Genomic DNA, 26,380 nt, shown 5'->3' with positions numbered 1-26,380 from the left:
TATGCCTTGTTATTCTTTATATGAAGAGCTATTTCCAAACCGTGTTAAGTCCACAACCCCATGTGTCTCATTTACTTGTGTGATACAATCACAATTACTTTGAAATGTTTGACATTTGCAACAATGAGTTATACTATTATTTACCATAACAATGGTGCATAACAATATGCAGACTATTGTTCTCATTTAGGAAACAAAGCCTCACACAGTATTGTTATTGTGCGTTTGCTTTGTAATGGTGCATCCAACTGAAATTATAATACCTATAGCATTGCAATATCGCACAGGGAAATCAGATACATGGGTTTGTGGATTTAACACGGTTTGTAAATAAGCTCTTCATGTTTAAAAAGGGTGCAATAAACAGTACAATTTGTGCTCCCAACCAATTCATATTTCCATGTTTTACAAGGAAAGTGATTTTGGTTTACTTACGAAGAATCCTGACCAAATTATTTGCTTAATTGTAACCTGTTACAGCAAAATGTACCTTATTATGTTGGCAGCAACATCATACACCTTCTTTTGTTAAGGTCTACCTGCAATTATATTAATCATACCATTACAACTACAATAGAAAGGGATTAGGTGTGATCACTGGCTTAGCCCATTTGCTTTAGACCCCATACCTAAATAGCAGTGCACAGCTTTTCCCGGCTTGGCTGGGGAATCCCTCATTCAATGGGCACATAAGGGATCTAAAATGAGCGTTTATTAACTTTCGACAATATTTTTGTGGGACATGAGAGCACCTCAGACCTATCGAATTGCATTCTGAATCTGAAGCATGTCTTTCTGATATCAAATAATTTTCATTTTTAAAAATCACAATATAATATTGTGATTAAATATAATCACAATAAACCCTATAAACCCTTATATTAAAATACAAATTTTATGACAAATTAAAAAATTTGATATTTTTCAAATTTTGATATATAACAGTTCTCGGTAAATTATATAAATCTAATGATATATTCTTAAAGTGTATGTAGCTGGGAGGAAAAAGCCGACGGTCAATTGAAAATTTTGACCTTTCATATTGAAGATATGGATTTTTTTCCCAAAAGACCTAATTTTTTGTGTGTTTTGGGGAAAAATCCATATCTTCAATCTGAAAGGTCAAAATTTCAATTGATCGTCGGCTTTTCATCCCACCTACATACACTTTAACTATAAATCATCAGATTTATAAAGTTTACTTCAAGTACTGTTAAATATCAAAAATATCAATTTTTAATGATTTGCCATAAAATGTGTATCAAATTGCGAATTTAAAAAAACAAAATTATTTGATATCAGAATGACATTCTTCAGTATTCAGAATGCAATTCGATATGTCTGATGTGCTCTAATGTCCCAAAATAAATACTGTCCAAGCGTTCATACCCCAGCCCTTAAGCATTGCAGCAGGAGTATGCTGCAGTAAGCTGTATCTTGGCTGGGAAAGCTGTGTACCAGCGTTCTAGGCACGGCGGTCGGTGCCGGTTGGGGATATCCGGCACAGAGTCTTCCTGACCGGCACTAAGCTTAGATATATTGGTCCCTGACCAGCACAAAAAATCGTTGAAATCACAGAAAATGCAAAAGTTACAAAAAAGATGTTGGTTTTTTTTACCTGAGAGAACAGTAAGAGATGAATTCATCCACGTAGGGAGATTAAGAGCTGAATTCGTCCATGGTGTAGCTGTAAGGAGAGAGAACAGCTACACCACGAATTAATTCATCTTTTAATCTCCCTACACAGACAAATGCAACTCTTGATCTCCCTCCTTACACACATTCAGCTACTAAGCCAGCGGTAAAATTTTGCTGGCTATAACTCTGCTGTGTAATGGTAATTCAATGGGCGTTTACCGTTTAAGCATTGTGACAGCAAGCTTCATCTTGGCTAAATAAGGCTGTGCATTGGTAACTGGTATGGGCCCTAGGCCTTGTGTTTTCTAGATTGGTTTGCCCTGCCCACACATGTTGCAGTTTCCTTTGAATAGCACCATATTTTGTCTTGATTTGTAATTAAGCCTGATAGCTGTCGTGAATTTAGTAACAAAAGTATTGTTATACTGCCCGTATCTGTATATTGAAAATGCTGTGTACATGTATGTTGTGGCCGGCGTGGGAATATTTTGTTGTAACGGGTAACAATTGTACACTTTTATTTGTGACACAATCTGATCCAAGGAGGAGCTTTATCACAAATAACATGGCCCAGTAACCAAGCACTCTATTTCTGAAATTCTTACATTTCTAGCAGACATGGCTTGATACTTTACGAGGTTATTAATTTAATGCAAATTTCCTATTTGCATTAATTATATACTATTGTTTGTTTCGCTGTTGTTGCCTGTATCTCAATTTCAGATGCCACATATGATGACCTGGTTGGCTCATATTGTGTCATATTGGAAATTGTCTACAAACAAAAACACTGTTGTTCATCACATTGAATGTAACTACATACATATGTACATTGTTTTGTCCCATTCTGCGGATTACTTGCATTTGCTCACCATGTGCTATGTAATACTTGTGTTTATTGTGTTATAAATATATAGCTACACACACACCCCTACTTGTAAAACGTGTGAATCGAGGACATCTGTGTGTAGCCATCTGCCAGGCCCAACCGTGACTATATGCTACGTTGCAATGCATATGTTGATATGTCCCCACTTTGCTGGAAAAAATCATGTGTGTCTATCCCCAGTTAGAGAGTATGGAATCAGATATATATGGCCATGTGTTTTAACCTCGCCGACTTTTCGTCACACACTGATTTTTGAAATTCGCGACACTCCTTCACCTTCAAATGCCCATATTTTTCAAACCATACCCCCAGCATGATAAAAGTATACATTTTCTGAAAGGAAATTGAACAAGGAATCCAACAAGACACTCAGAAACACTGTCAGATGTAAGGTTCTAATGCTACATTTATGTGAATGAGACAAAACATCAACTGACAGTGGTCCAGCGGTATAATGTCAATAACATTTCTGTGTTACCCCTGCATCTTATTTTATATCATTTTCTGTTAGATCAGAGTAAGGGCTTCCCTGCAATATATAAATGTATGGGGGGTTATCACTTTTGTAAAATAATACAAGCCTTCAAAAATTGACAGAAATAGAATTAATTTTTCTTATTGTCTTGGAGAACATTGGCCTATCATATACCATAAAGCAGCCAACTATTTTAACTTTGTACAAAATAAAAGTGTAGATAATAATGTCAGCTTTCTTTTGATACCAAATTTATTGATGAACACTCATTTTAAAGGAAAATAGCAACATATTTGCGCACCGACTACGAGGCTCCCAAAATGAAAACTTAGCTTACAGTTTTGCGCAGAGTGCCCCACTACCTCCACCACCCCTTCCTTGGCCAATTGGATTGAGTCCCATTCTATGATGTTCAAGATATCTTATTGACACCTTTCCATAATTAATAATTGGTGTTTTAGCTGTCATTTGATACCAAATTTACTATTAAATCTATTTTTATTCCAATGATACATTAAAAAAACTAATGACCACAGTGACAAATGTGACGCCACTCACCCATTTTAGATGTCAAATTCAAAGTACATGCCTCTATCATTAGCTCAAGGCAGTTTATTGTTTCAACTATTTTACAGAAGAAAAGTTCAGACAACAATGTCAGCTTTCTTTTGATACCAAATTTATTGATATACACTAGTTTTTAAAGAAAATTTTAACATTTTTGCACTGCGAGGCACCAAAAATGAAATTTCCCATTGAGTTTGTACATAGTGAGCCGCTGCCTCATGAGCCGCTGCCTCCACCACCCCTGACTTGGGTCATTGGATTGAATGCCATTCTGCTTCTGTTCAAGATACCTTCATGTAACTTTCCATAGTTCATCATTAATATATTAGCTTTCATTTGGTACCAAATTCATTGCCATAGCTTCTTTACTTTCAAAGATATTCTCAAAAACAAAACGGTCATGGTGAAAAGTGTGACACCACCACCCTTTTTGGGTGTTCAGTTCAAAACGCATGGCCATATGCATATATCGTCTGATTCTGTACTATATGCAATAGGGGATCTCACACCACCCCCCACCCCACATATGTCTAACTAATGCCTTTAGTGCCCTCTAGGGGGTTATATAGCCCCATTAGCATAGTAAGAGAATCGGTTTTATCCCTGTTTGCAAGTGTGTCCCCAGCTTTATCAGGATGGAACGCAAATGTACAAATGTATCCCTGTTTCACACGTTTTACAAACACTTGAGGACTGCATTAATACATTGTATATATTATGTGCAATAAAATTCTCAAGGCTTCAGTTTACCTTACACAAACCCTATTGGGGAAACATATTCACATTTTAGTAAGATTGATAGTTACAAGTTAATAACCTTATATTGGATACATATTCGAATGTAAAATATAGCTATAGCAATTTTAACAATGTAAATATGCATATGCACCCCCACTTACTATAACAATGTATTTATTCTTTACTAAATAAGAAACAATGTTGTACAGGTACTTCATAATTTACAGAATTGCACACATTCAAAAAAATTGCATGTTAATGTACCCAGGTAAACTGTACAGGTCAAAGGTGATAATCTGTGATTTCAGTCAATGAAACCATATATAAATATCATCAGCTAAAGCATACACACTGTACATATTTATACATGTATACAATATAAATATTACTTAACATGTATTTTTGTTTAGTGTGCATGTGCATACATAATACTATATCATTGTACAAATATGCACACATGTGCATTGTATTTGTGCATACAAAACAGGGAGAAACACTCAATAGGTGTCTACATGTACATCACAAAGTTACATTCATGTACGTGGTTCAAATTCTGATGACGATTCTGATAACCCTTTCTTAAAAACCTAATAAATGGGAGAATTGTCATACAGTTTGAATAGCCCCATGGATAATATCCACATGAAAATTAATCTGCCATGTCCAATTTTAATTTATTAATGGACACAAACATACATGTACTTTACCCTTAAGCTCTGGCATTTTTTCAGCAAATTGGTGCCAGTGTCTATATGGATGACAAATGTTTGCACAAGGTAATGCTTTGCTTGCAAAATCACATATGTCCAGGTAGAAGTTTTCTGGGTGAATATATACATGTAGTACTTAAAAGTCTGGAGGTAAATGTTTTCCCATTCCATGGACCTATGCTTTTAAAACTACATTCTCCCATTTAATTCTTTGCATGAAACAGAACTAATAATATCAGTGTGGTGGATTTCTCACAAAACTTGCACATGACATACATATGTACGCTTATAAAGCTCTGGGAAATATTTCTGGGACACTTGAATTTTGCAACAGTCAGGTCCCAAGCACACAAATGTACCCAAGTCCTTAAAAAAATGTTTGATTGGCGTAACCCAACCGACCATAAAAGTAGGCCAGACCTTGACTTCTTTTGTTTTTGCTAAAAAAAAAAAATTCAAATACAATCCTTACCTACATGTATATCCTTATTACTTGTTTTTTATGTTATGCCAATCAAACATTTTTAAGCCTAATTGTCCTGACAAGCATAATTTGTGCACCCATGTGGTTGGTTATAAGAAATATGTCTCCGAGCTTTACTTAATAACATTCCTTGGCTATCATCACACAAGTTTGCTAGAATGTGTACCATCTTTAGAATCTCATCTCACCATCAGATTTGAACTAAGTGTGACCTTGAACCCCTGTACAGCTCCAATAGCACCTCATCAGTTGATGATCTCCACTACCGGTTTGGGCACTTCTGGTACCTCTTTAGCTTGCCGTGCCTTATCTCGCTCCTCTGGCGGACAGTTTTGCACATAGATCACACGGTTGTAGGCTTTCAAACGTCTCCATAGTTGTACATAGACTTTGCACTGAACGTACATGAATACAAGACCGCCTGTGAAGCCGATAGCTACCACTACAAGTTTTGTCCAGAAAGGCCATTCCATGCCACCATCTTTTAGTTCATCTGTGGTGCGATCTATAAGCACATAGAGTGCCCATACAACACATGTGATAGCTATAATGTGAAATGATACAGAACATATGATTTTGCGTCGTTCACCAGCAGACATTTCAAGCTTCTCCCACTGAAATAAAGCAAACAACATTTTGACAAAGTTAAGTAAAAAAAAAAACTAAATATCTTCCATGATACAATCCATGAATAAGTTCTTGTTTTATAAATAAAAGTCTTGTGATCCCAGGTTTTGAGCTTGCAGACCTAAATGGGGAAGGTCTGGTTATGTAGGTTGGGCCCCCACCAGCCAAAATACTGTAAAACACTTTAATTTCGCGGGTACTTTATTTCGCGAATCGCTTATACCCGCCATTTTCGCGACAACTTAATTTCGCGAATCCAGGATTTTGTATTTCACAAAAAGTTTCCAAATTCTTATTCTCTGCACGGCCAGAAGCTTAAGTGAAAATTAGCCTTACTTTGTTGGGTATTTCCGCCTTACCTTCCCTAAATTGAATGTTGGGATATCTCTCAAATGAAATATGGCCATTTTTTCCAGGAAATAACATTCAAGTTAAGATAAAATTACGAAATACTTTTGCCCAATCAACCAACGCCATATTATGGCCCATCATGGGGCGGCCATTTTGTTTCACAAACTTTCATTTCTGTCTCATAATATTTTATTAAAATTACTTCTAAACAATTTAAAATATCTTTTTAAATCATAGGAACAAATGAAAATAATATTTTGGAGCGTTGTTTAGAGTGTTATAACGTGAGAAAACAAAGTTCAAAACGAAAATAAAATAATCTGATTGAACGAGGATGGGCATAATTGATTGATTGATTAATAATTGGTCATTATTTTCTATGCAGCAAATGGATAAACAAATATCAATTTCGCGATTTTCTAGCGAGTTTTATATGGAGGTTCAATGCTTTGTGGAATTTATATGATCCTTATAATAATATATGAGGCTATTTTGATGATGTTTCAAGGTAAATAAATAATCTACTAATGAAAAATATGTCACATAGTCACTCACAAAATAACTTTGAGGTGAATTCTGTAATGGAAGTTGCTCGAGTTGGGTTGTCAAATTCGGAACCATGGCAGTGTGCAAACTGTCTGTGATAAAATTCGCGAGTATTTAATTTCGCGAATCAAAAGCCCTCGCGAAATTCGCGAAATTAAATACCTCGCGAAATTAAGTGGTTTTACAGTAAATTATCATCAATAACAATGTACATTGTCGGCTTAGATTGAGCCAATATCCCAGATTGAAAGATTACTCCAGTCTAACACAAGTTAGACCCAAAACTACCTACATTGCAATGTATATCTACACTAATATATCCATATGGAATGCCAAGAAATTACCATATATTTGCATGTGTATGATAATCTGACTTGAAATATTGATTGACAGATATTGCCCTGTTAGGGAACAACCCAAAAGTTTGAAGAAGTCCTATAAACAAAATTCCTTTCGTTAGGGAGGGAGGGGGTCAAAAGGTCCCATTACATTTGTAAAAGAGTAGTTCAAACATCGGTCAAAGTTGATCTTTTTTAAGGATTTAATATATTTAATATAATATTCAATATTTGACACTTATGTTAGGAGGGGGGAGGGGTTAGCTTTCTAACCAAAGGACTTTCGTTTAGAGGACTTCATATAACTTTTGGGTTGTTCCCATATGTCTCAGTGATTACTGTTTGACCGCTGTCACTATTCACCAAAGTATGCCAGTGATAACAAAGGTCCTTGAAAGTACAGATTGTTTACTTATAAAATCACTTCAACATTACCAATAGTATTTCATCCAACCATAGACTAATACAGACTATTCATGAACAGTCAAAGTCCCCATGCTTTGTATGCTGTAAATTCTTGCATATTCATGAGGGCCAATTGTTTGAGTCTTTTGTGTATATGCGATAGAGTACACGAAAGACCATAAAAAACTTGCGTCTGTGTTTAGCAGTTTCATCTATCGCACTTCATGGAATGATCTACCCTCATCATCGGGTGATGCTGGGACTTCGGCTGTTTTTGGTTAGTCTGTATCTTCAATAGCCCATGCAGACACCAAGTAATGGGTCCATTCCAATTAAAGGATTTTCTTTCATGAACAGTCAAAGTCCCCATGCTTTGTATGCTGTAAATTCTTGCATATTCATGAGGGCCAATTGTTTGAGTTTGCCTTTTGCTTCTCATGCAGACATTTTCGTGTAAGTACTGAGGATAGCAATAACATTATCGTTAAAATCTGACACAAGATTTTGACCATTCAAGGTACGGGACTAAAATCATTCCATCTAATCAAAAGCCTTTTGAATCTCAGAGGCACCACACATACATGTAACCTACCTTTCCAATGGGTTTCAGCTTGGTCTGCATAACAAATTGAAATCTGCACAGCTCACAATGCTGTGTGTTAGAACTCTTAATCCACTGCTGTATACAAGCTTGGTGCACATGCTTTAAGCTTCCTAGGCAAAGGCAAGGTGTTATAAGAGGGTAATCATCATCACCCTCGCAGTGACATATACGGCATATGTCACCTTGGTTAGACATCAGTGATGAGGCAGAATGCGACGACGATGGCCGCTTTGTGATAGAGTGAGGGCGGTTTTCAGCTAATTGTTTCAGGTCGTTTAATGTCACCACTTCACTGCAAGTTGGGTCACGCTGTTTTTGGCTGCTTTGAGTTTGGGATTTACAAGTATTGGAGTCGGTTGATGCGCGAGAGCTACTCCTGGCACTGCGTGGCTGAAAAAATCAAAAGTTTAAAATACAAAAAGTATTTATGCCATTTATTAGATCAAATTAATTGCAACATCAAAGAATTGTGAAATTAAGATAAATGCTATATAATTAATAACAAAACATTATTTATGCACAACAATATTCGCTCATGGGTATAACCTTCTTCAAAAGAAGCCCATCACTACTTTAGAAGCCCACTAAACTGACAAAACACCCTTGCTAATAATGAAATACATATACATTAATAGTATAGCTAAAGGCAAGTCGAAGGTACGCATGACCTACATGTAGTGATGTTTTGCAATTAAATATTGAAACAAATAAAAGTGAAATACAGTTATTAAGAAACAATACAAGAAAAGGTCTTCTCACCCAGCATTTATTAGTACGGACCTTTAAGGGGGTACTACACTCCTCGATAAATTTGTGTCTACTTTTGCATTTTTCTCAAAAACTAATAACACAGTGGTAACAAAAGTTAATGTATATTATTGGGGCAAGGAATCCAATTACTACAGTGGAATTTCAGTGACCCAAGACAAGCGGTTCGTTATTTATGATAAGAAATAAGGTACCGCTAGGATGTACCTCAATCATTTCCTATCATACATGTATATACTGAACCGCTTGTCTTGAGTCACTGAAATTTCAGTATAGTATAATAATTGGATTCCTTGCCCCATCAATAATATACTTTTGTTATACCAGTGTGTTATTATTTTTTAAGAAAAATGCAAAAATAGTCCACAAAATTTACCACAGGGGTCAGGGGTGTACACATAAGTGTAGTACCCGCCTTAATCATCTACATTGTGCATTCCTATTATTTGTGTTTGAAGTTAAAAATATCTTCCAAAAATTCCCATTTGAACAATTGACTACAAATTAAAGCTGGGAATTATAATGGTTAAAAATGTTTGAGTGATAGCTAGGCATTCATGTAATGTAAAAATAGGAAAATTAACCTTGAGTTTAAGATATGCTGAATTGATCTTTAATAAATCATGAATGACCTTGAAAGTAAATTAAATTAAACTTCAACACTACTTTTTTATTTTCGCTTACCGGGAGCGCTTTCGAGGAACTTCCTCGTCGTCAGCCGATGTTGATGGCTCTGATGTATTTCTTGGAAACGGCTAGAGACCAACCTGATCATGTGACATCACACTGGATGACGTCACAGAAGTCGGAAAAGTCCTGCCACTGGTGCCGCTGGGTTTGATCAGGTTGTCCCACACAGGATCCAATTCTAATCATGTGTCTCGGTTAAGTGAAGGTCCTTGTTTCTTGATTTGGATGGCTTCCAGGACCCTCCTGGGAAAGTCTTTTGTTTCTTTCTCCAGTACTTTCACATTGCTTTTACATGTTCTTGTACGGCTGATTTGGAGCCAGCTGCTTTTGACTTGTGTTCCGCAAGCCGTTTTTGATCAGGTTGGTCTCTAGCCGTTTCCAAGAAATACATCAGAGCCATCAACATCGGCTGACGACGAGGAAGTTCCTCGAAAGCGCTCCCGGTAAGCGAAAATAAACAAGTAGTGTTGAAGTTTAATTTAATTTACTTTCGATTACCACTACGTAAGAATCTGCAATGAATGACCTTATTTGACCCCTAGATAACATTTGACTTCAAATATGTATCTACATGCTTGATGCCCCCCCCCCAAGACATTTTAATGTTCCAAAAACATTTTTGAAAACTTGATGCAAACACAATGTTTACAAGATTTAAGTTTAACAAAATATTTTGCAAAACTGTTTGCCCAAAATTATTTTACAATGACATTTTGACAACATTTTAGAAATGTTGCTACAGTGTGTTTTTTCATTACATGTACAATGAACTTTTTTATCATTAAATCATTTGTAAGTTGCTATAGAAATGGAAAACTCCTACATTGTATTTGGTGGACATTTTGATGATATCTTTAAGGGATCTAGAATGAGCGTTTATGGCGTTTCAACAGTATTTTTTGTGGGACATGAGACCACCTCAGACGTGTCGAATTGCATTCTGAATACTGAAGCATGTCTTTCTGATATCAAATAATTTTCATTTTTGAAATTCACGATATAATACAAATTTTATGACAAATTATTAAAATTTGATATTTTTCAAATTTTGATATAATGTGACCCGGCAGCACAAATGAGCCATAAATTCCCTAAATTGTATTCTGAGTTACGGTGTAAAATGTGTACGAAGGTCGGATTCAGCGGTAACTTAAGCTGGCCCGACATCTTTCTCATTTTGATAGTCAAAAACTAATCAATAATCCTATTGTTGAAGTAGATATAATAAGCTTCTACCTTAGATGGCTATAGAACTTTTTTTTTTAGCTCTGGCCTTTGTTTGTTTGCTTTTGCTAAATCCTGTTCAAGTGGTGGGTTACCAGGCATTGTATTTTGTACAGGTATGCATAACCAACAATTAACAATGAGAGAACTTTCTTAAACCTCGTTGACTTGGGGATGATTTGAAATGACCGCCAATTATGACAAAAGAGACACATGTAAAAACGTAAAAAACGTAACAATCCATAACCCCGCTTCTGGATATCGTTTGAAGTCAAATGATATACCATTTTTAAGTTTATGATGTTTATTTTTTAAACACGAAATAAAACAAAATTGACCGGGGGAGGAATTTACGGCTCATTCGCCGTGAATGGTCACATATAACAGTCCTCGAAATAAATTTAATAAATCTAATGATATATTCTTAAAGTGTATGTAGCTGGGAGGAAAAGCCGACGATCAATTGAAAATTTTGACCTTTCATATTGAAGATATGGATTTTTTCCCCAAAAGACCCATTTCTTTTTTTTTTGTGCTTTGGGGAAAAAAATCCATATCTTCAATACGAAAGGTCAAAATTTTCAATTGATTGTCGGCTTTTCATCCCACCCACATACACTTTAAGTATAAATCATCAGATTTATAAAGTTTACTTCAAGTACTGTTAAATATCAAAAATATCAATTTTTAATGATTTGCCATAAAATCAAAATTATTTGATATCAGGAGGACATTCTTCATATTCAGAATGCAATTCGATATGTCTGATGTGCTCTAATGTCCCACAATAAATACTGTCCAAACGTTCATACCCCTTCCCTTAATTAGACTTACTCTGAATTTCTTAGCCAACTTTTTCTGAATGTCTTATACAACAATGAAAATGCAAGTCATGTATACGAACTCCCCCAGCCTGTAATACTACATGTACATGTACTCACATGTCTGTTTTTGCATTGTCACCAGTAAACATATCTTGCTATTTTTAGTTGTATATATGGCTCAAAATAAGCTAAGGTGTCATAAAAGTTTAACACACAATTATTTTTCCAGCTCTTTTCTTTTGGTCTCCAACCAGGTTTAAATTATAGTATGCACATATATCGTTCATAATACACTAAAAGAAAGATAAGTTATAGACCATTTACTTCATAAATTTAATTTTCTAGCCCTTGCGTACGTTATATTTGACAGACACAATTTTGATGATTTTCTGCAATCAAATAAAATTTATAAAGTATTACATAAGGTATTTTGTGGTTATTTAGGTGTAGGACCTACAGCAACTGATTGTGGAAAAAATGTGTCCAAATATTACAATAAGGAGGATAAATTGTTATAAATAAAATATGTGTGTCTGTCAAGCCATAACATACATAAGATGTCTGTCAAATGTAACATACAGAATAATAATTTGGCAAAAACAGTAGTTCAAGATGGGAAATTGAATAAAGATCACATGCAGTTTATAAATCACATGTTTTAAAACACTTTTATAAACTCTAAACTATCATCATAATGTGAACATCAAGTGATTTTAAATTTTTTTAAACTTATTGCGGATGTTACTTTTGACAGGCACATACAAATCTTATGCATACAAACTTGCATGTACAAATGTTTGACAGACAACACTTAACAATGGATTGTGTCATCAAAAAGCTTCTCCTCACAAAGTGATAGTGCCACAAAGCTAGGTGGAGCTAAATGCTATGTCATGTAGCATAATTAGCTGTATCACCCTAGTTTAGCAGGAATTACAGCACCGTCTTGCGTATGTTACTATTTGACAGACATTTCAAGAAAAATTTTAAAATTGTTATATGTTCAAAAAGATGGCAGCCACTTACAAATTGATTATAATATGGAGAAATGAAGTTATTTACAATAGATTTACCCTTTAGTTTATGCTTCAAGTCTTTGTTTATAAAAAACTGAGGGACTTCAAAATCAATCAAAAGTTTGACAGACAATAGTAACATACGCAAGGCAAACTTTTAAATCCTTTTTTTGATCTGTTAACTTATAATTCATAATGCCTCTTTCTGTTTTTTTGATTGGTTTACTGCACCATTTTGGGAAACAGGTCACATGAATTTTTATAAGGATCGATAAAAAAAAATAAAAGCTGTTGAAAAAAGGCGTCTCTTGGCATGTTACAAATAAAAGTGTAAAAATAGGCATTTTTACAGCTACTTTTTATTTTTTTTATTATTTAGAGTGAAAGGATTTTACTTAAATTGTGTATGCTATGTCTTTACTACCTAAACTTGCCACTAAACTAGCAAATATTCCATTTCTATAACATCACTTTTATATGACTACTAGTCTTAAAGTACAACTTTGCTATATCCCAGTAATTTTATAGGTTGACTTCATATAAAACGACAAGCCCAAAGTTGACCATTGTCTTATGATTGTATGTACTGCAAATGTGCGAATTCGGAAGGTTTAAAAGTCAAAATGGCCACAATATTGAAAATAAATGACTAGATGCGTAGTTATTGGCCCTATTTACTTTAATTTCCATTTTATTTTCAATATTGGGGCCAATTTGACTTTAACCCTTCCAAATTCGCACATTTGCAGTACATGCAATCATAAGAAAATGGTCAACTTTGGGCTTGTCGCTTTATAGGAAGTCAACCTAGACAATTACTGGGACTTCTAAAGTTGTAATTTAAGACTAGTAGTCATATAAAAAAATGTTTTATAAATTTTGAAGGTGGACCACATCGACTTTGGACCCCCTGAAAATGTTGAATTTGCAATAAATTTCATCTTCGTGAGGGCGCTGTTCGAAATGTGAATGAGTTGTGACGTCAATTTTTTGGATATGTATTGTATTTATCCTATATTTAGCATCAGTGACAACAAAAATAATTAATCTGACAAAAATGTGAATTTAGAGGGGCTAAACTTGCCAGTTTACAAAACATTACATTTTTCTTGCATATTTAATGACCCCGTGACACAACGCATGAATTACAGATTTTTATTTTTTTTTACTTTTTTGACAAATTGGGCATGCAGTTAGTGTGTATACAAGGTTTCAGACCTCTCTCTTATTTTGTAAAGAAGTCACAGACTCCCAAAGATGACATTTATTTAAAGGGCAACTTTTGAATCCAAATTTAGACCCCCATACTCCAACTTTAAATGGCTGCCACAGAAAATCCGTAAGAGCTACAGACCTCAAATTTGCAGGTTTTTAATATTTTTACAGGTACAACATATGACTAAAATATAAAGCAAATCTGAGGGGGTCAGGTGGGGGACCTCCTTGATATCATATGGACTTACCCATAATTATTATTTTTAAAAAAAGATGTCAAAATATATGGCTATAATATGACACCTTAGCATATTTTGAGCCATATATAACAGTTTCAGTCAAAGGGTTTACACAACAAGTACATTTGTATCAATTTTTTCACTTAACAAGGCCATGTATAAATATCTGGAAGTTTCAATCATCTACAGAACACCATGACAACTGTTGCTAAGGTTACAAGACTGCAAAAATCATTAGACATCTTTGAAATTGCTCTGTAATAAATCTTCTTGACCAGGGAATTTAAGGGATAATTGTCCATTAAATATATCAGAATATATCCACTGTTTTTTTTCTCAGCTCTAGCTCATTCCTCTTTGTAAATGCTAAAACTATTGACTGTCAGTCACGAGGATTTTAAAATCAATTATATATATTTTTGTTTCAATTATTCTTTTTCCACATGAGTAAACATATATTTTGCATAATTATAGCTAAGTATGAGGCTGGAAATTAATTAAGGTAGAAAAACAAATCAATTTCAAAACATACTGAAGTTTTCGGGTACAATATTTTCATATTTAGTAGTCCCAAATACTTTGGTTGCCTGATACAGTAGTAAAGGAGTGGGAGTTATTAATAGTGAAAAGTGGGGTACAATTATTTATTGGGATGTACAGCAACTTCCAAATTCAGGGAGCTTTAGGTTGCATGTTTATGGGTCATGCATTTCAGAAAACACTTTCCAAGAAAGCAGCTTTTTAAACTTGTCTCGAATTATATGGAAAAAAGGAATTGTTTTTCATTGCTTTTTTTAGCACAATTTGTAATTTAATTTTCAAGAATTTGGACAAATTTAGCTTTACTCTATAGAAACAAAATAATTCCAAAGTCCCATAGTTTATTCTGAAGTCTTTTAGGCCAAATTGAAAAAAAGGTTTGTCTCAAAGCTCCCGCTTGCATTAGTTTATTCACCTGCATTAGGCCAATTCCACCATTACGGACGTTACAGATACATGCAACTTGAAACTTTTAAGTGAATAGCACACATGTTTGTTGTTAGGATAACACTTTATTTTTAAGTATGCTACTAGTACACACTCTAATGTTCATTATAATGAAGCAATTTTGTTTTGGCTTTCTTAGTTAATTAGCTACAGAAATTAGAAACGAGCGTTACGGACGTTACGCGAAAGTGCCTGCCTTTTTGACAGATGGTACATATCCTTAAATCTCCACTCAGTTCTGTGTTTTATTTTTTTCTGTTAACTATATTGAGCAAGCCCTGACTCCATTCTATGTAAACATGAAAAGCAAGTTTGAAGTTAATACTCCTGTATCGTCCTAGACTGTTGATTTAGTGTTACGGACGTTACATTTTATCTCAAATGTAACGTCCGTAACGTTTTTCATGATGAAAAAAAAACTGTCAAGGTGCTTCCTTAGATTTTTTTCTTTACTATCTTGAAGTAGGTGTGACATCAATCTATGGACGCATGATTAGCAAGTTTGAAATAAATGCTCCTGTTTTGAGCAATAATGTTCCAAAATTTTGTTACGGACGTTACAAAGGCACTTTTGGCATGGAATTGGCCATTAGTAAACAAAAAAAAATTCTTTTTTTTTCAGAAAAAGTGCAAAAAATATGATCAAAATAATGTTTTGACAATTTTAGATCCCTGCTCTTAGCTCAGTTCACCTCAATACAATATAGCAGCATCACTTTACTGTTTAATATACAACACAGTACTTCATACAGTAGAATAGGACACAATTGAAAAAAAAATCTTTGGAAAAAATAAAATAAATAAAAACGCATTTCGCATTAGTTTTTCAGAGTTGGTTTGAGGCAAACCTTTTTTTAAATTTAGTCTTACATGAAAATTTTTGGTTTGTTTTCCGGGCCAGTTTTCAGAATACATATCCCAAATGGCCATGTGTCATATGTTTGGACCCTCAACTGAGTGAAGATGTGACATTTTTCTTGAAAAAATGACATGATAATACAGTAATAATTGTATTAATGAAGATGACTAGTACCTACATCCATCAGTTTGGTCTTATGGTGAAGCCTAGTTCTTCCTTTACACCAAATACAGTTTATCCTATACATGTACATGTAACAACATGTTAATATGACATAACACTGTGAATGGTGATGTTTTCTGAAGCCTTGCATTTCACCAAATTTCCTCTCATCATGGCTTTTTACACATGTACATGTACACAATGTACGGTACTCCTGGGCAATTAATTATTCACTGCCTTATAAACACCAACTGAACTCATGTGTGAATTTAAAGCCAGCTGGTATTCAGCAAAAGTTAATTCAAATTTAAATAATACAGTTATACATTTTTAGGGAAAAATAACCAAGGGTAGGGGAGATTGGGGTTAGTTGAAACATTTTTCACAAAATCGTCTTTTTAACGCAAACCGATTACTTTCAAGAAACACTAACCATATCAGTATAAACATATACATACATGCTACAAATACAGCCTTAAACTTTATTGGACCTGCTTATGATTATTCATATAATCCAATTTGAAAATTTGAAAAAAGTGTTTCAACTAACCCCACCCCTGGGGTAAGTTGAAACACAGAGGTGAGGATTAGTTGAAACATGGCTTGTAAAAATTTCAAAATAATTATTATTGTGTTGTTAGGGTTATACTTCCCTTGAAGGCACCCTTTAACATACAATCAGTGTGAAAAAATGAATAAATAAATATGTGGGAGTCTTGGTCAATACTTTGGACACAAGGTGACGAGTGTCACCATGGACCAAAATATGAGAAGCCTAAAATATTATAAAATGTACTTTCTGTGTGCACTTTTTGCTTGTATTATTGCTTTTTAACCATATTAAAGCAATATTGAAGAAATAGTAAACATGTTACAAATTTTAAAAAGTCAAATTTTTAACCATATTTTTCTATGCGATTTTCATGTGTCAACTAACCCCACCTCAAAAGTTTCAACTAACCCCGATGCCTATTTTTACATTTCAAAGTTCATTACACAAAATAAGAAATACAATAAAACTTTTATTTAACATTATTCTGGGACTTACTACTAGTGCTTCTGATACTCAAAAAATAATCCCCTGAATCTTCAAACAACATGGAGATAACGCATCTTTTCTGAGGGGTATAAAAATTAGTCAGCAAGTCAAAAAACAGATATTCCTTTCCCAAGCCAACACTGGTGGGGCATCAGTGCTGTTGCTAATTTGGTGGATGACCCTTACTAATTAATACCTATTACTAGGTGCCAGTATTTTACCAAATTAATTTTTTGTGTCAGAAAAAAATGCAATGTTTCAACTTACCCCGCGTTCCAACTAACCCCAATCTCCCCTACCAATACGATAGCAATTCCAAGTCCGAATAATCAGTCCCAGAACAAAATATTAATTTCTGACATGATTGTGTTCTGGGTCTGAACTGTTTCCATATGAAATCTTGATGGCAAATTGGACAAAAGAAGCACATGGTTCTACATGACAGCTTTTAAATCCCTATTCATGTTACTGTACGTGAATCACACTATTAGACCATCCTTATGATACTTGAGTGTTTGCACAAGCGGAACGGTCTTTTTTCTACCTCTGTTTGTAAACAGATGAGGAGGTCAAAATGGTCATCCTCACCGAATAGCAAAGTCAGCGTAATAGTACGGCACTAAGCAATTTCCATGAGTGCCCTTGAAGCCTTTGCCTTGGTGTCACCGGCAAACACCGCCCATGTGTAACATAAAACATTCCCTTATTCAAATGCTTTCCAAAAATTCTCAAAGCGCTGTACATACATTCATACAATATTTTATTAAAAGACATTTCGCCTTCAAAAACACATCCCCAGAACCGTACAACCCGAGAATTGCACAATTCTAGTTCCCAATATCTGGATCCGTATGGGGTAGAGTGAAATAACTTGGTAGGGAGTAGCAAAAAAATATATATATGTGACACAATCTGGTCCATGGAGGCCAAAGGCGCCAACTTGAAAACTGAGATAAAGGTAAAAATATGGGGCAAAAAAACAATGAAATACATAAGAAAATCTATAGACATAAAAAACTTCATAACTTTAGAACCAGTGTTCGAAATAGGGCCGGTCAGCCGGCCCTTGGCCTGTAACTTTTTGGCTGGGCCGGTAACTTTCCTGCCTAGCAGTCTAGTTGCCGGCCAGGCTGGCCGGTAACTTTTAAAGATCAAAGTTGAAGTTTTTAAACATGATTCATGAATAATGCATCGCCTATCGGTCATTATTTATTAAATCACGTACGAAGTACGGTATAAAATAAATTTATAATAGTTTCAATCCAAAAAATGTCAGTCCCGATCTTGTCAGAAACATTTCAACGGTTCAACCACCGCTTCACCCAGCCTAAGTTTTATTCTGTACATTTTCAACGTATTTTGTCATAGTAACGAGATGCCCGTTTTGAACAGCCCGAGTCGGACTCAACAGTCAGTAATATGGATCATAATTTAACTACGTTAGAAGTTTACGGTGGAGGGGGGCAGGGTTCGATTTAAGTGGTGTCGTGGAGCAAAATGCTCCCCATTTTGGACAACCTGCTACACAAATTTCAGCTTGTATAGCAATTTTTTACAATGTAAACATATGCTAATATTATAAGAACATCGCCTAAATAAGGTTTTCGCTAAAAATTGCTATGCACATTTTTCAAAGTAAATCGAACCCTGGAGGGGGGGTACGTGAATTACATTTTGACAGGGTGTGCCGCTGGAACTTTGAAACTTCTACCCGTATTAGGGATTTTTTAACTTAAAAAAAATGGCCGATTCGACCGTTTTTGTCCATCTAATTTCTGGTTTTTTTTTACCTAAACACGGCTGATTAAACAGTTTTGACAACATTTTCTAAAATCATGACCCTGCATGGGTATTGAACTGAAGGCCTATAGATAATAACATCACTGCTCTTCTCCATCTGACTCATTAGCTCAGTTCGGTCCGGTGATCCGAAGGTCCCAGGTTCAAATCCTGGATGGTCAGTCCACTGGCTGTCATTTATGTATGTGGAATCCTGTGTTTAAAACCTTTCTCAGATGACCCTGCATGTTTAGGGATTTTTTTCTCAAATCGGGACCCATGTTTAAGTTCAGACTCCCAAACTTCCTGTAGTGACCTACACGTCCCTTAAGTACTTATTCAGAATTATAACTATACAATTCATTTCACAAAATTAATACTGATAATTCCGTATTACCCAGCAAACACAAAATGTTTTCGACATCATTTGCAAAAGGTTAGAATAGGTTGCCAGAAAATGTTTAAATATTGGGTAGGGTATAAAACCTTTTCATTCATAAACATTTTTTGTTAACTTGTTTGCAGAAAATATTTTCAATAACATTTTGAAAACAGTTTAAAAATATTTTTGTAGTGTGTTTTCATACAAATCTTTATATAACCCGACATTTATTGTTATTAAAACGTTTTTACCAAAACCCCAAACCCAAAATATAATCTGTTTAAAACGTTTTAAAAACGTTTTGTGTTTGTTGTGTACTGAACTTGCTGTAACTTGACGGAAATATGTTGATATGTGTCCCAGCTTATAATTTCCCGTTTCAAAGCTGTAAAAAGTTTTGGCCGGTAACTTTTCACCCGGGCCTGTAACTTTTCAGAGTTACAGGGCCGGCTGGCCTGTAACTTTTTGAGGCATATTTTGAACACTGTTTAGAACCAAGTATGCTACATGTAGACCTTTGGTGTTTTCAGTAAATGATAGCCTGTTGTATGGGTATTGTACTAATTACAGTAAATGCCTCCTTTTGGTCCCCATGGACCAGAAAATGTCACATACAATGTAATATACATGTATGTATAATTGTATATACATGCACACATACATGGTTTGTTATGCATGTGCACATTAAATATTGTCACTGCACACTTTCAAGCAAGTGCAGTGACAATCAGTGTTCGAAATATGCTTCCAAAAGTTACAGGCCAGCCGGGCTTGACCTTAAAAAGTTACCGGCCAGCCGGACCAGCAACTGAGATGCCAGTCAGGAAAGTTACCAGCCAAACCAAAAAGTTACAGGCCAATGGCCGGCTGACCGGCCCTATTTCGAACGCTGGTGACAATGTGCTCATCGATGTGACAGGCAAATCACATTTGAACTGTTTGTTAAGGTGGTCACTATTTTTATATTTTTAGCAAATGTTGCCTTTCTACCGGTACTTGACCTTGAAAGTTCCCATAGTACAAGTGCTAAGTATGATCGGACAAGTTTGATATAATCAAATTGGATGAATTTTGCAAAATATACATTTATTGCTCAATCTCGGTAAAACAAGATCTAGCACTGCCTAGCACAATATTTCTCAAACTTGTAGTGAGACCAATAAATTTGTGTTTCGTCTGAGAAATTCCATGCAATTTGATCATTATAAAATTAGTGTTTTCAGAAATTCCTCGCTGTGAAAATAAATGAGGCTTCTGTCCAAGTGGTGAATGACTGGACAGGTAATATGTATACATGCATGTACAAAACATGAAGGATTCTGAAAGTATAGCAGGGTTCGGTTTTTGTCGGCAGGTGAAACCGGCAAAAATGGCAAAAAATGGCAAAAACTCACTTATGGTCAATCAAATATTAAAAAGTAACACAGAAAGCTCACAAACAGTAACACACAACTAAAATGAATTATTCAACATTTTATTTTGTCTCATCAAGTCCTTAAAATGAAAAAGTTTTGAATTTGATATATATGCCACATTTCGGTTAAATGCACTTGAGCAATGAAAATGCATGCCTTTAATTTCTTAATGTTACTTATAATTACAAAATCTGGCCTTGTTACACTCAGGATGTCATTTTTGTAACTTAATAATTTGTTTTGAGATGACAAAAACTGAACTGTAAATCACTTTTTTTAGTTTTTGCTGGCAAAAACTGTTTTTGCCAAGCGGTTAAGGGCTGGGGTATGAGCGTTTGGACAGTATTTATTTTGGGACATTAGAGCACATCAGACATATCGAATTGCATTCTGAATCTGAAGAATGTCATTCTGATATCAAATAATTTTGATTTTTTGAAATTAGCAATTTAATACACATTTTATGGCAAATCATTAAAATTGATATTTTTGATATTTAACAGTACTTGAAGTAAACTTTATAAATCTGATGATTTATACTTAAAGTGTATGTAGGTGGGATGAAAACCGACGATCAATTGAAAATTTTGACCTTTAGTATTGAAGATATGGATTTTTTAAAAAAAACACCAAAAAAAATTAGGACTTTTTGGGAAAAAATCCATATCTTCAATATGAAAGGTCAAAATTTTCAATTGACCGTCGGCTTTTCCTCCCTGCTACATACACTTTAAGACTATCATTAGATTTATATACTTTACTTCGAGGACTGTTATATATCAAAATTTGAAAAATATCAAATTTTTATAATTTGTCATAAAATTTGTATTATATTGTGATTTAAAAAATGAAAATTATTTGATATCAGAAAGACATGCTTCAGATTCAGAATGCAATCGATAGGTCTGAGGTGCTCTCATGTCCCACAAAAATACTGTCGTAAAGCGCAATAAACGCTCATTTTGGATCCCTTAAAACCTCGTTTTTTTCCACCTGCGGCAAAAACCTGCGAACCCTGAAACATAGTATGTTTTTATACCATACCTTATTGGGTTTGTTCTTTGGTATTTCCACATCTTCTCCACTTGCAATAGGTGCTTCTGGCAGAGAGACAGGGGCAACATCAATCTGTGTAACTGGCATGGTACTGGGGGACCAGCTTGCCACAGGAGTCCCTGTAATCAACAGTAAGTGTATGGGATGGTTAAAAACAGTCATGATGTAATTTGTGATACAGGTGCATGTGGGGAAACACATTGACAAAATTTGACACGTTTTTACGTTCATTTTCATATAATTAGCATAATAAAAAGAAATGTATGAAAAAATGAATTTTTTTTTCTTTTTCTTCGTCAAAAGTAAATATGTTATAAAAATAAAACTTACAAGAAAGATTTCCTCTTGTCAAATCCTACAATTCTGTCAGAGAAAATTTGCATATTTGTATTTATTTTTTTAATTAATGGACAAAATATTGATTAATTAATTTGCGATAATAAATATTTTTAATGATTTACCATAATTCCAAACAAAGCAATATGTCAAATTAAAGCTAATGAAATGCTTTATAGATTTGTCAGAGCAGATTTTGCAAAATGCATTTAGTATTTTAGTAATTTAGTTACAAAATTCCAAACATTCTATTCCAATTTTTCGCTATACACGCACAGGAGCTGTTCTTTTAAAATCCGTGTACATGTACATAAAAATTGCAAGTCATCATGATAAGTCCTCTGAATATGGGGGAGTTGTTACATAGAATTGGAAGCAAATTGTTTTTGATTTTGAACATTGAGAAATACAGATGGTGTTACAAAAATGTTGTTATCATTTTATAAATTACACCCTCCTTAGAATACAAAAAAAAGTCCTATGAAATTTGGAATCCTGTGACATTTTGATATGCTATAATTATGCCCTAAAATGAGGTACCGGTAGGCATGTTTATAAAATTCTGAAATTTACTCATCAGATAAAATTACTTTTAATTAAAAAAAATAATATGTAACTAAAATATATAATTTGTATATTTAAATCGGTACAACATGTACACAATTTAAATAAAATAAGCTAGAAAGTTCAAACTTTCTTCAAACTTTCAGATTCTGATAATTATAAATATAGCTTTTATTTGGTCATAAAAAAAGAACAAAATTTTTATAGGGGTGTATGCGAAACAGCTTTTAGGCTGAACAGCGCCTCACATCCCAAATTGGAGCTTCAACTCAAAATAAAAGATACAATTTTGGTAAAGATTGCATAAATTGGTCCACTGGTCTGCAAACCATGTAAATTATCATTAAAAACCATCAAATAATATAGAAAATTGACATAATATTCAAAATAGTGTAAAAGGGGGGGGGGTCAAAAACGAACCACCTTCTATGTTTTTCAGGCTGTTTAGCCTATATGCCTACTACTAAGAGTTGATCGCTTACCACATACTTTCACACGGTACCAACTGCATACTCAGTCAGATGATTTATGGCTTGACAACCTTGGATGATGTCACACTTGGATCTACATGTAAGTCCAGTCTGAGTCCAGTGTATCTGTTAAAATTCGGTCCTTTCTTCCCAATGTGAACGGCTTCTAGAAAATAGGACACTTCTTTGGGTTCTTTTTCTAGCACTTTTATGTTTTCCCAGTCTATTTGATGGGAGCTTACTCCTGGAAATGATGAGGGAAACACCTTTGACATCATCCAAGGTTGTCAAGCCATAAATCATCAGAGCCATAACATCCGGCTGAGGGTTCTGTGAAAGCGCTCGCGGTAAGCAATCAGATCTTACATGTAGTAGTGTTGAAGTTAAAATCTTCCATTCCGTTTAAAATATCCATTATAAATCATTTGCTTCTTTTTTTCAAAGCTGGAAAAAGTTGTAAAGTACCGGTAACAAATTCTCGATCATGAGAGGATGTACCTTCTGCGTCAGCGTACTTTTCATAGAACACGATCGCGCGGCCTGCATGACCGAACCTTGGCCTTGCCTAGCAACGACCGTGTGATTGGTCAATTCTCAAAAGCTGTGTCTGCGCCGGTCTTTGCGTAGTACGCTTGATGCAAATAACTGTGCGTACCCAAGTTGGCTCTCATGATCGAGAATTAAATATTTTGGCTATAGCAATGCATACTAATTCAATGTGCTAAAATGAAAACTGTTATCCAGCTTTGAAAAACAATGACTCATGAAAGCTTTAAGGGGGTACTACACCCCTGGCCAATTTTTTGCCTATTTTTGCATTTTTCTCAAAAAGTATAGCGCATTTTTGACAAGTAAGATATGTATATTATAGGGGCAAGGACTACAACTACTGCACTGAAAATTCAGTAACTCAAGGCAAGTAGTTATTGATTTATTGATCAAATATTGGTTTTCCCTCATTTTTGACCATTACACCACAACTGTTGTCTGTGTTGAAAAAAAATTTCCAGTGCAGCAGTTGCAGTCCTTGCCCCTATAATATACATATCCTACTTGTCACCAATGTGCTATAATTTTTGAGAAAAATGCAAAAATATGCACAAAATTGGGCAGGGGTGTAGTGCCCCCTTAAAGGGACAACATTTTATGTTAAATATGTCACTTTAACAGAATTTGATTTTTTTAAACGAACCAGGTCACCTTCCATTTTAAAACACACAGTCACTAAAGCAAACGCTCATTTACTGCGATCTGCAAGTAATCCTGTAATTGCGCATCACAATGCATTAATTAAAACAGTGAATGGAAGATGCACTTTTGATAGTCTTTTTTTAAAAAAAAACGTGAATGTTAATTTCATGAAATAAATTTGAAAAATCAGTTATACCGGTAATTCAATTATAACTTTCGAACAAAGATGTCTAGGAAGTAGAGAAACTATCTAGCCTTGCTAATATAAAAGAAATACTTCTGAAAGGTTCTGGGATCATTATAGGGGGCTTATCTACCAGAATAAAAAAAAAGAAAAAAAAGCCAGCCTCCTTTTTAGGCATTATTATATGCTAAATGGGTATATTTACATGTAGTACTTTACATATCTTGATAAAAAAAATAAACAGCACATCCCCAATTTGTTTTTTAACCTGAACTAGAGAAACATGTTTTCATTTTTACTCAGCCTATTGATAACTTTGCACCATCTGTTTTTATTAAATCATCTGGGTTTGTGTTGGGTCACGGTACAATGTATTTTTCCTCGGCCCGGGAGCTCACTCTCCCCTGGCCTTGGCCTTGCATGCTTGAAAAAAAAAACATGCATGCTTAACCCAAAACCCCTCTGATTCCGTTCACACAATGACTTGCTCGAGAACTCTAGCCAAGAATTTGCTCACCGATAGCTTCACATTCTAGGCTAGAGAACATTGCATTCAAAATCTAGTCGGATTCGCTGAACCATGACACCGTGTAAAGCAATGGAAGTTCAGAAGTAAACACAGCCGATCACGACAGGCGATTGCATCAAATATGTCGCTAAAATTACACTTACTGCAAAATTTTAGACTGTCCAAAATACGCCAATCTTGCTCAAAAGATACAGTTGACTCATTGAAATAACTTTCATCCAAATTTCAACATTAATAGAATAAATAACCTCCGGTGTAAAAAATTGCACCGCTGTCCGACCGAAAAACCATAATAAAGTACTCTAGCATCGAATGCGTAACTATCGTGTGCAAATTCGAAGCTAGAGTTCTCGAGTAAACAATGCAATGACCTCAAACCTCCCATTTAGCGGCTTGAGAAACCTTATGTGAAGCTATCGGTGAGCAAATTTGTGGCTAGACTTCTCGAGCAATATGTAAGCTCATGATCATGATAATGAGCTCACGCGTCACGCCAGTTACGGTACAGTCTGTCAGCATGGTCATGATGACTGTCTGACTGTCGTTTCAGCATGTTCAGTTGTCATTCACATGTGAACATATCACACGATATTAAATAATTACAAATTGTATGTAAACAATACATGCATGATTGAATGAACATGATGTTATAATCCATCATTGTCTAAATATTGTCACGATCATGCTGACAGGCTGATCATATCATATTCATGATTCATGGATTTTTTATCAGCATCAGCTGGTTTATCACAACAATCAGCAGACAGACATGACAGACAATAATTAACATGAAATTTTACGTGATTGAAATCCTATGTCATCGCTGCTAGCTGCATTAGACAACAACATAGTACACTGCTCTGCTTCATTGTGCTGTCACTGAGTTTCCATTTCACTCTAATTTCTCTCTAGACCCGTCCAATGCTGTAGTTAAGCTTTATGTTTTTTCCCGTACACGGCAAGTTTCCTTGCAGACATCTTTGTTTTGGACGTCATTTCCGAGCAGCAATGGGCGAATCGATATAACCTGATTGGACTACACCTGGGCGAATCGATGGAAACAGGCTGGAAACAAGACA

At 34.9% G+C, this 26,380-nt stretch overlaps 1 protein-coding gene across 1 annotated transcript; it reads right to left on the bottom strand.

Annotated features, from left to right (window-relative positions):
- Window positions 1–4,033: 4,033 nt before the first annotated feature.
- Window positions 4,034–26,306, bottom strand: LOC140159375 (E3 ubiquitin-protein ligase MARCHF8-like). Its single transcript, XM_072182828.1, has 4 exons — window positions 26,102–26,306; window positions 22,016–22,146; window positions 8,361–8,762; window positions 4,034–6,115 (listed from the first exon to the last, which is right to left on the bottom strand). Exons 1-4 carry the CDS (start codon window positions 26,148–26,150, stop codon window positions 5,747–5,749), a joined length of 951 nt encoding a protein of 316 aa, XP_072038929.1. The 5' UTR covers window positions 26,151–26,306; the 3' UTR covers window positions 4,034–5,746.
- Between the last annotated feature and the right edge of the window lie 74 nt (window positions 26,307–26,380).

The sequence above is a fragment of the Amphiura filiformis genome, chromosome 8 (genome assembly GCF_039555335.1).
Source record: "Amphiura filiformis chromosome 8, Afil_fr2py, whole genome shotgun sequence".
Classification (NCBI taxonomy): domain Eukaryota; kingdom Metazoa; phylum Echinodermata; class Ophiuroidea; order Amphilepidida; family Amphiuridae; genus Amphiura; species Amphiura filiformis.
The sequence above is the reverse complement of the archived record's forward strand: the minus strand, read 5'-3'. Positions and strand labels throughout refer to the sequence as shown.

What these genes read in the sequence shown, in the direction of transcription:
- LOC140159375 (XM_072182828.1), bottom strand. Translation starts at nt 26,150, where the DNA reads ATGTTGTTGTCTAATGCAGCTAGCAGCGATGACATAGGATTTCAATCA. An exon ending in TGACATAGGATTTCAATCAC is followed by an intron (nt 22,147 to 26,101) that starts GTAAAATTTCAT and finishes TGTTGATTACAG; the next exon opens with GGACTCCTGTGGCAAGCTGG. An exon ending in CAAAGAACAAACCCAATAAG is followed by an intron (nt 8,763 to 22,015) that starts GTATGGTATAAA and finishes TGATTTTTTCAG; the next exon opens with CCACGCAGTGCCAGGAGTAG.